Source organism: Lipotes vexillifer, unplaced genomic scaffold (genome assembly GCF_000442215.2).
Source record: "Lipotes vexillifer unplaced genomic scaffold, Lipotes_vexillifer_v1.1 scaffold395, whole genome shotgun sequence".
Classification (NCBI taxonomy): Eukaryota; Metazoa; Chordata; class Mammalia; order Artiodactyla; family Lipotidae; genus Lipotes; species Lipotes vexillifer.
In genome coordinates, this window is record NW_006797390.1 from 258559 (window position 1) to 269449 (window position 10891).

General features: G+C 44.9%; 1 protein-coding gene across 1 annotated transcript in view; it reads left to right on the plus strand.

Moving 5' to 3' along the window:
* The first annotated feature begins 2572 nt into the window (after positions 1-2572).
* Positions 2573-10891, plus strand: part of DUSP16 (dual specificity phosphatase 16) — a 45298-nt gene continuing 36979 nt past the window's right edge. Inside the window, exons 1-2 of the mRNA XM_007469333.1 lie at positions 2573-2863; positions 3868-4006. Of these exons, the coding sequence (XP_007469395.1) occupies positions 2636-2863; positions 3868-4006 (367 nt within the window). The 5' untranslated portion in view covers positions 2573-2635. The remainder of the gene's footprint in view (positions 2864-3867; positions 4007-10891) is intronic.

The window sequence follows — 10891 nt, forward strand, 5'->3', positions numbered from 1 at the left end:
TCTGGGCTTCTGAGAGTTGGCTGGAGGGAAGCAAAGATGAGAACTTTCTCACTCAGCTTTTGCATGTTTGCCGTCTTCTCCCTCCCTTTGTCCCTCGATCTGCTAACCCAGATAACTGCTTTGTCCTGCCCGGTTTGCACCACTGAGAGGAGCCAATGGGGCCCAGAGACTCAGGCCATTGTTGGCATCCACTTGCTCCCATTCTCGGGTTTCCACTTTCTGCGCTGCCCGGGCTCCCGCGTGGACAAGTCACGTCACTCTGTCTCAGTGCAGCTTCATTGTGGGGACAGGTTCTTAGGAAAACAGGGTAACACGGGAGTGGGAGCCCCGGTGAGGGAGTCAGGCCATCCGAGCCCAGGACCTTGCGTGGCTGTGAACTGTGTCACCGGGCAGTCAGGGCTTGAGTCAGAAATACCCTGGGTAGGTGCTGTGCGAATGTGCATTGGCTGATTGAGTAGGACAAATTCTCTGCTCTGGTTTCTTCAGTCGAAGGTAGAGATGACTTTTGTGCTTCATTGCCATTAAGCTGTACTAAAAATAATACATTTGTATAATGAAGATACGAAATGGACAAATAATGTATTACGTGGAGCTGATTTGTGAGATGTGAGGCTAGACGAGATGGCTTCTCAGGTGCCTTCTAACGCCGTGGATGTCTGGCTCCGTGAGAAGCGGCACAGCCTGGCTGAAGCCGGACTGTAGCAGGATGGAATTGCCCCGTCTTTATCTGCTGAGGGATGCCTTTCAGATTCCAGATGCCAGGCAGCTCTGTTCACCATTGGCATCTTTACAGCATTTTTCCTCCTTTCTCTGTGTGATGACTAGTTGCTTTCTGGTTTAACTCTCTTTAGATAACTGACATAATTTCATGCTCAAAACAAACTTTGTGAGGAGACAAGGCCAATACTATATGTCCCTTTTAGAGATGAGGAAAGTGTGGTCAGAGAGGTTAATATGATTTGTCCGAAGTTACGTAACAAGTAAAGGGCGAGGCCACTCCTCTCTCTATCCTGTCTACTCCTACTGCTCCATGCTTCAGTTTCTAATTTCTAAGTCTGAAATTAGGAAACAGGACCCCATGATGTTCGAGGGGGTCTATCATCCTAATCCAAAACCAGTTAATCACATATGAATTATTCAGTATCTTAAATCATCTTTGGAACAAGGAGGATTTTACTAACTTGTAACAGTGTAAATTGAATACCTCATGTGCAAAACACTGTGGAAGTAAGAAATACAATACAAAACGTCTGCCATCAAGTAGTTTAACCTCTAGAAGTCGAATGCCAACAGTGGACATCTCGTTTTATGTAGTAGGGCATTTCCTATAAGCAGAGATGGACCGGGGAGATAGGAACGTGAGAATATTGAAGGTCTGGGTGCGGGCTTAAGCTATGGGCACAAAACTCCAACTAGTGTTAACTAGGAAATGGTCTATCTTAGGAGTTTGGCAAGAATAGGTAAGCATCAGGTCTAGTATTAAGGGCTCTCGTATGCCTGGGTTGCTGACCAAGGTTAATAACGGTGTGCGATTTTCTGAGGCTGGGAATCAGTGAGTCTCTTAAAAATGAGGTACAGAAAAAGAGAATGGAAGCAGAGGACCGGCCAGGATCTTAGCTGTGAGTCGGCCTGGGGTGGAGTGGATGCCTCACAGGCCCCCAGCAGCTAGTTCAGTACTTGGTGTGACAAGCACATCAGTCATTGCCCCTCCTCTTCCTTAAAAGGCAGCCGAAATTTACAGAACCTCCCATTTTCCTGCCTTTTCTTCCTGAGGGTAGTTTCAAGGAATGCTCACAAGCACACACACTCCATTTATCATAGTAATTCTCAAGCCATCAGGAAAGATTTTTATGTCCTGACAGCGTCAGATTGCTAACCTGATCTTAGGTGGTGGTTTTTTGGTGCTATTTTCAAGAAATAAGCAAATAACATCTGGAATAAACATGCTTGGACTGGCTTTTTACAGCTCTTTTCATACTGTAAGTCAAGTAGTTCTGGGCCCCCAGGTGATTATATATAATTCATGACCATGTCTTGTTTTGTCATCTTTGAGTTTTTATATTTTGTGGTGAAAGCGAATTGTCATTAGTACGTTTTCTGAAGCCATACCTACTTGTCCTTTCTGTTTGTTTGTTCAAATGAAACAGTGCATCAAGTATGGAATTAGATTAATGGGGTAAATATTATGAATCATACACTCCCTCTAATCCGATGCTCTTTTTTTTTTGACCCCCATGTTTTGTTTTCCGTCTGTCATTCTCTCTCCATGTAGGCTTTTCAGCCCCGTGTAAAGCTGTTGGAGCGAGGGAACAGAGGTAAAGAATGATGTAATGCACTGGCTGCCCCAAAGCATCTTTTGTTGGAATGGTTATTCCAGTCATCTCTTTATGAATCAAATGTGAGGGGCTGCTTTGTGGCAGGAGGCCTCTGCGAGAGCACATCAACGGGAAAGAGAAAGAGACATTCACGTGGAGGGCTCTTGCTGAAAATGGGTTTAACTCTCCTCTTGCCAGTCACCGCCAGCCTGACCTCATACATCTCAGTACAACGGAGTGGCTGAGCCCTTGAGCACGCCACCATTACGTCATCGTGGCAAATTAAAGGAGGAGGTGGGAAGAGAGGACTTACTGTTGTCATGGCCCATGAGATGATTGGAACTCAAATTGTTACTGAGAGGTTGGTGGCTCTGCTGGAAAGTGGAACGGAAAAAGTGCTGCTAATTGATAGCCGGCCGTTTGTGGAATACAATACGTCCCACATTTTGGAAGCCATTAATATCAACTGCTCCAAGCTTATGAAGCGAAGGTTGCAACAGGACAAAGTGTTAATTACAGAGCTCATCCAGCACTCAGCCAAACATAAGGTACATGCTTGCTTTTTTTTTCCTTTTTAAAATAAATGGACATGCTGAATGGGGAATCATTTTAAATGAAGCCTCATTTTTAAGGGGAGAAAGTAATTTGAGGAAGTTTGGGTTGCTTTTTTTAAACTTTGATACCTTATGACACCTCAGAATAATTCACTAATTGTAGACACTGTCACACCTCAGGATATTTCTAAGCTACACAGAAAGCTTAACTTGTTTTTATTTGATCCAGTGCCCTGTCTCCCTATTAATGCTAAAAATTGTTTGTTTCATTAATTTAACACAAATAAAAAGTTATGTCTAATACCGTATATTATAATACTCAGTTATTAGCAATTATATAATAGTATATAATATTGTATGTATATTATTAATAACTAATATGTTAATACATGGTTTTATGTTGTTTACAAATGTACTGAAAGGAAATCATTCTTTTCAAGTGCCTTGAAAAGAAAGTAGAAACTAATTATATTACAAGTGTTTTTTATTTGTGGGAAGTTAAGGTAATGGTCAGAATTTAAGGATCTTCAAGGAAAGTTTTTCTTAGGATACCAGAATGTCGGCTTTGTGGTAGGTAAGCCTATTTCTTTTGTTCAGGAATAAAAATGAGTTCATGCTTTCATTTTCCAAAAAGCTGATTTGTTACTGAGTAGAAACCATTTTAAATGTTTCTTTAGTTCGGGGGATCGGGATCGTTACGTTTATTTTGCATATTATTTTGTTGTACATGTTTTTACCCTGTTATCGTGTTAAGGATTTAAAACTAAGGAGTTTTGAGCACATTTACACAGAAATAGCGTCAAGTTTGCCTTGTAAATGTTGATTTTTACAAACATTTAAACAGTGTATATGCTTGGTTTATCCAGTAAATTTGACCACATCTCATTTTTATTCAGATTATTAAGGAAAGCCGGAAGCAGTTACTTGCTTCAGCAGCAGAGGTGTATGGGATTATTTTCCTCGCTTTCCTCCCTGACAGCCTCACGTTTGCATTTTAGGTCGACATTGATTGCAGTCAGAAGGTTGTAGTTTACGATCAAAGCTCCCAAGATGTGGCCTCTCTGGCCTCAGACTGTTTTCTCACTGTACTCCTGGGTAAACTGGAGAAGAGCTTCAGCTCTGTTCACCTGCTTGCAGGTAAGGCTTGTGGTGGAACTGTGAGGACTCGCAATCTCCTTGAGCCTGTGAGTAAGCAGGATTCCACAACGAGCTCGAAGTACACTAGGTGGACGCAACTTTGAGGTCATTGTGTAAAATGACTTATTTATAGCTTTTGATTGACGTAACTATTCTAGTTAACCTGAATACTGTTGTTCCTCCCCATTGGTCAGTGTATTTTTGATTTATCTCAAATGCCTCTTCATCTGGTATTTACTAGCCAGAAGTGCTGTGTAGGTCTGTGTGCCCGTATAGATCTACAAACACCGAATGCTCTGCATTTCAGCTCGCTCTCTGCCCATCCCCAAGGAGAGGACCCGTCCAGTATTCAGTGTGAACCCCTGTTAAACACTTTTGGTTGAAGTGGACTCTAGCGATAAGATCACCCATCCTGGACATTATGTACAATGAGACAGAAAGAGAATGTGTGCAGAATATTTCTTCCCATAATTAGAGGGGAAATTTTAAAACTAACGTATTTTTGTTTTGTTTTCACAACTAAAAAAAGTCTCAACTTGCAAATGCTAAGCAACCAGATGACTTTATAAAGTGCATGGAAAGGACTAACTATTTTATATCTGCCCTAAAGGAGGGTGGTGTGGGAGTTCCATCTCATCAAATGCCAAAGCAGACTGTTCATCCTTTGCTTTCCCTGTTTGGCAGACAGTACTGAAGCCCTTTCACTCACTCTGGCTCCCACAGCAGGGAATACAGTTTGACAATGCGCAGTAACCTTTACCACAAAGCCGCTGTGTCCAGCAGATTCTGCCGCAGTGATCGGCAAGATCACTTTTAAAAATCTGATCTAAGAAAAACAAAATATTGACAGATATTGTCACTTTCGCACCTTTCGTCTTTTGTTGCAAGGAGAGTCCAGTGAACTTGATGTTACTGGCAATTGATTGTTACACTATGGACATTTCAGTTGTTAGAGAATAGGCTGAATCAGTTGTTGGTTTGTGACCACATTTAACTTCTCTGAAGGTTTAAATAAGACTTCTGTGTCTTCATTTCTCTCTCGTCAGCTTTTGCTCCTGGTTTCAAAGAATAAGCATAGTTACCTGTCACTTTCAGGTCGTCTGTTGGCACACGTTTCATCTATGCTGCAATTCTGTCCTAAAGTGAAGCCAGCTTGTCTCAGAACGTAGCTCTCAGAACTCTGTAATGGAGAATTATAGCATTAGGTTCTGTGTCTCTTGGTAGGCATGGTCTTTTACTGGGAGTGTAACTGTGTTAAATCTGACAACTGTTATAGAGTTCCACTCACCTCGGTTGCTGAGTTTAGGAACGCAGTCAGGCTTCTTGGAGCCACTGTGAGGGACTTTACCTTGGAACCCTATCGACGGAACCAGGGTTTTTCTTAAAGAGGGTGCACCCAGAGGGAAAGTGATTATCCCTCTTTGCTCTTGTTTGAGACGCTTTTCTCTACGGGGGCTCTGACCCGACAACTTGGCCAGGCGGACGCTCCTGGAGGACTGAGCTCACGTCGAGTTTTAGTTACTCAAGTAGCTTCTCCTCTTTCCCGAGGAGCTCTCCCTTGTAATGTGGAAGGTTCTTTCCAGCCATGTGCGTCTTTGGGAGGGGTGCTCACTGGGCAGTAATGAAGGAAAAGGACTCATTCTGACCATCGAGATCAGCCCTAGGGATACGTGGGATGGTGCTGGTCAGGACCCCTGGCATCCCCACTTTGTACCGGAAATGGGTCCTAGGCCTAAACGAAAGCCCATCGAGGCAGCTCCAAGAACCACATACGTGTATTCACAGCTCCATCTCGTCATCCACACCCCAGAATCCTGTATTTCTTTTAGCTTAGAAGGTGGCTTCAAGGACTGAATGACCTTGTTTGGGAGTTTCTGAGCAGCGAGATTTCTTAGGACACCTCAGAGAGGGTTCCAGATGATCGAAAGCCTCCCAGCCATCCGAAAGCTTCTGACCAGTTGGAAATTCCCTTGGTTAGTGAGCCTGTTCCTCGGAGTGGACAGAAAAGATAGTAGAAGAGAGCGCTGGGGAAGGCGCGACCATCAGTTCTCGGCAGTGTTTTGTTTTTTGCTTTAAGTTCCAGCAGCTGCTCAGAGGACGTCCCAGGGATGTGGGGTAGAAGGACATATCAACACGTGTTTCTTAAATATTTTGCTTCGGGGAAAATAACTGACCTTGGAAAAGCATGCTAGCGTCCCACAGGTGCTACGGGAAATGACAGGGCTGCTGGAGACAAGTTTCACTACGAGCTGCCCCTGATGCTTTCAGCAGTTACAGTGGCTTGTCGGCCCTGGGGGGGGATGTGATAATAGAAAGACAAAGTGGCTTCTTGGAGTGATTTCTCCATTACTTTAGAGCTTTCAGTTACTTTGAGATTGACAGGAAGAAAGTATTAGATATGTCAGATGGTTTTTTTGTGGTCATTATATCGGTATATGGAGTGAAGAATTGTGGCCCGAATTCCATTCACCTTCTCAGGGCCACCTTACCTAGGGGGCAGTGACTCTGGAGAAGGGGAAGAAGAGAACCTCCCCAAGGAACTGATAGAGGAAGCGTCTTAATAAGCCCTTTTCCTCAAGCAAGAGGAGACCCAGGCTCACCCGTGGGTCCTAGTTACATGGACATTAACAATGAAGACTCCGTTTCGGGAGAGGGTTGGATTCGGGGAAGCTGCACTGGAGCGCAGTGGGCTTAATTCTTCCATATGGAACAGCAGGTTCTGCTCTGGGACAGGCTAGCCTGGTGAACTTCAGCTTCTGCCAGGGAAAGGGGTCCTGTTAAGCCACCTTGACAGCTGATTATCAGTGAGACCGGGGTCCCAAGCCTTCCAGTCCTGAAACGTAGAACCTGGGTCTGCAGTGAACTCGGCCTGTACTGGCCACATCTGTGGGCCTACTCAGCCAGTGATCTTGGCCCCTGACTGATCCACTTTCCCTCTTTTTAAGCCCAGCCAGTATTCTAAACCAAGTGATTAATATTTGATAGCCATATGCCACATGCGAGTCTTTGATTAGTATCTTAAAATCTTATTTAAACCTATGTTGTCATGTATCATTTTCATTTGTTAGCTTAACCCCCCTCCTGGATTCTCTGTTTTCAAGCCGAGGACTGTGTCTTGTTCATCCCTGTGTTCCCCACAAGGCCTAGCACTTCCTCAGTTTTCAATGAATATATGAAATACAAATTAGCTTGCATGTAGGTTTATACCATTTGTATTTCATATGACTTATTTTATTCGTTTCGTTTAGTTTGTAAGTGATTATATTAAACAGTGATGAAACTAATCTGAAAGTGTAGCGAAAACTTGAGGATATTTTGACATAAATGATTTGCAAGTTGTCTTTGTTCAGGTAGAGAAAAAATAGAGCTGTTACGGGAAAAGTATCTAATACGAAAGTGTTTCCATCTATTTAAGCAGATTTCAACATGATTTTAAGATCTAGCAAATACACTAGTACAGGGAATCCCCCAGCTGTCCAGTGGTTAGGACTCTGAGTTCTCACTGCTGAGGGCCTGGGTTCAATCCCTGGTCGGGGAACTAAGATCCCACAAGCCACGACGTGGTGTGGCCAAAAAACAAAACAGAACACTAGTACAATTAAACAGGGCTTAAATCCTGAGCTTTGATGAGGAGCTACGAGCTCTAGAAAACCTAGTGCCACTCATAGGAGGATACAAGCCCTTGAATCCATATGAATTGAGAACAGTTGAAATAATGTTTTTTGTGCTTTAAAAGTAAATCGAGGGACTTCCCTGATGGCGCACTAGATAGGAATCCACCTGCCAGTGCAGAGGACACGGGTTAAAGCCCTGGTCTGGGAAGATCCCACACGCCACGGAGCAACTAAGCCCGTGCGCCACAACTACTGAAGCTTGCGCGCCTAGAGCCCACGCTTTGCAATAAGAGAAGCCACCGCAATGAGAAGCCCGCGCACCGCAACGAAGAGTAGCCCCTGCCCGTTGCAACTAGGGAATGCCCACGTGCAGAAACCAAGACCCAACGCAGCCAAAAATAAATAAATAAATGTGTTAAAAAAAAAAGTAAATTGCTTATCCTGCTTAGCCATTAATAAGTCTCCCAGTAGTCTCCCAATAACCAAGCCAGATTAGACCATAGCATTGTTTCACCCCACAGGGGATTAAAGGGTTTTACTATGAGTTGTAGCCTCATCTTAGCCGAAAAGAATGAACTTGGATCCCTTTGGAAAGTTGTCCCTCATCGTTGATGGATATGAACAGTTGCCAACCTTGACTTATTGATCAACTTTTCTGGTCTTGTTAACCTTCAGAAAACGAGTTCTCTCTAAAAAAATAATCTTGTTTCTTGGCCTTTATTCATTATATTACTTTATTTTACTTGCCTTTGTCTATTATCAATATATTTCTAAGGGTGCCAGATTGAAAACAGATATATTAGAAAAAAAGAAAAACCACCGAATCTGGACTTCTTTTGCGTGTGCTAACATAGAGGGAACAGAATAAGTGGGTTCGTTTAGTAGAAACAAAGATTGCTGTCCTATTATTTTCTTCTCTTTCCTCGCTGTTGTAACTCTGAGTAAAAGCAAAAGGGACCCACGAAAGTTTGCTAATTCTGCAGCACTCATTTCTACCCTGTGTTGAGGCACAGGATTGCCCCGCAGCAAAAAACCCTAACTGCATCACAGACCTCAGCCCTTTCGTTTACAGACGAGGAAAATAACAGAGCCCCTGCGTGACTCTCCCCAGCTCTCACTATTCTCACTGTGAGCCCAGGCCCCTGTCTGCAATAATTCCTGAGTCTTCTGGAATTCCCTCAGAAGGCTAGACTGAGAATCAGGGGTGCCCACTTCAGATCAGGCCTGTGCTTTTTGTGGTAGCTCTCTCTCAGCCTCTTTGTGAGCTTCAGAGTCATAGTCTTAGTTCACATTTTATGGGAGAAGCAATGTATAAAAACAGACTGTATATAAAATTTTTAAGCATTAAATTTTTTCAGCTGGGGGGAATCATCAAATAAAAGTCTACTCTGTCCTGAGCTGAAATACCACTCCGGATAATGATAGGAGATACCACTGGGGTTAGTGTCAGGCGCAGTGCTGCGGGCTCTTAGAAACATTTTGTCTCCAAACACAGCTAAGGTCTTAGATTAATGTCTGCTGTGGCTAAAGGCCAAATACGTATTTCTTGTTTTGAGTTAGAGTTGCTACTGTAGTTGGAGCTAGGAGTGAATAAAAATGTATTTGACTCTTGACACATTTTCAGTTTAACAGGAATCTAGATTCAGTCAGCAGTTCTGTGTGATAAATGTGCAGCTTTGGTTTAGTGGAGCCAGTTACCTTCCTAATGGAAGTAGGGCAGAACCTGGTCCTCCTGCTTACAGATTTGCTGTGCGCGCCGTTGTCATCATACGTTCTCTTATCCAGTGTGGCGTTTCTTCTGTCCTTGTGTCTAGAGAAGGGAAATCTTCAATCATCCCATTTCAGATCCTGTAGTAGCTGGTAAGAGAGATTGACGTTAATGGATTCCAGTCAAAGTACTGCAGTTATTCAGGAATTGGCTCTTCTTGTGTTTAAAGAGCTGCGGTGAGAGCCACTGAAAACAGACTAAAAATAGGTGCCGTTTCGCCCACTGGTTGCCGTGTAGTTGCTGGCTCTGCTTCTCAGTTTGCATGAGGTTATCTAAACTGGCCCGTCTTTTCTCCAGTTCTTACCTGCCTGTGTGGTAACAAGCCAGCTCTGTCACTCCCCAGCTACCGGTGGCTAAGACATCATGCCTGAGGCTGTCTGTTTAACAAATGGACTGCAGACCAGGCTCGAGATAGTTCCTCACCCTGACATTTTGCACAAGCTACACAGAAGCACCCTGGGTGACAGTGGTGACATCAGTCTTCCCCTGCCCTGGTCATGTCATTTGTGTCCTGTCCATTCAGCTGGCCTCACTCACAGTGTTCGAGGGCTCCCTTGGGTGGGCCCCGGGGTGGGCCTGGGGGATAGGGTACTGGAAAAGTGCACACCTTGCCCCTGCCCTTGAGACCCCTCGGTTAATTTGGGGCAGCACGTCTGGAGCGGATGAAATAGAAGCAGATGACAGTGCGTCGAGCTGTGTGTCACAGTGATAAGGGGTGACTCGGTGTTGCCTGCAGGAGTTGGGGAAGGTTTGAGGGCGGCGGTGGAATTTTGATCGAACCTTGAAAAATGAGTAAGATTTGGGTTGGGAGGGTCCTCTGTGGACTGACATAATTAAAAATGTCAGGAGTGAACGCGGATTTTAGGAGGCAGCCAGGAGACTGAGTGGACTTTCTGTGACGGGAGGAAGGGGAATTGAGAGGAAGTGTAGTCAGGCTGTGCGGGCCCTTCAGCCTGGAAGGACGAGTCTGTGCTTTGCTGGGCTGGCCTGGGGAGCCCCTGGAGGCTCGGTGACACCTGTCACCTCTTGGCCACCAGACCTTTCTTCTGGCCTCCCTGTGCTATGCTTCCAACTCAGGCCCACATCAGCCCCTCAGACCTGCCCCGGGACCCTCCTCCCTGCTCTCTCGCCCTGTCTTGCTGCCTCTCTGCCCTTTCCTCACACCCTCGCCAACGTTACGCCTCTCTTTGATATTTTCAGTGTAACTATGATTATTATCACTCCCCAGCTTAGTCTGCATCAGTGCTCTTAGGGAAAATTCCAGAATCCTTCCCTGACTCCGAAGCCCTGCAGTGGCGGCTCCTGCCTGCCTCTGTGCCCTCATCTCGTGCCCCTCTCCGTCCTCAGGTTGGGGTGTGTGTGTGTGTGTGTGTGTGTGTGTGTGTGTGTGTGTGTGTGTATTTTAGCACTTTAGCCTCAGTTGCCCGAGACCTGCAGCCCAGAGGCACCCTCCTCCTCCAAGTGTCCCCCTCTCCCCATGTACCTGGGTGTCTCCTTCTGAAT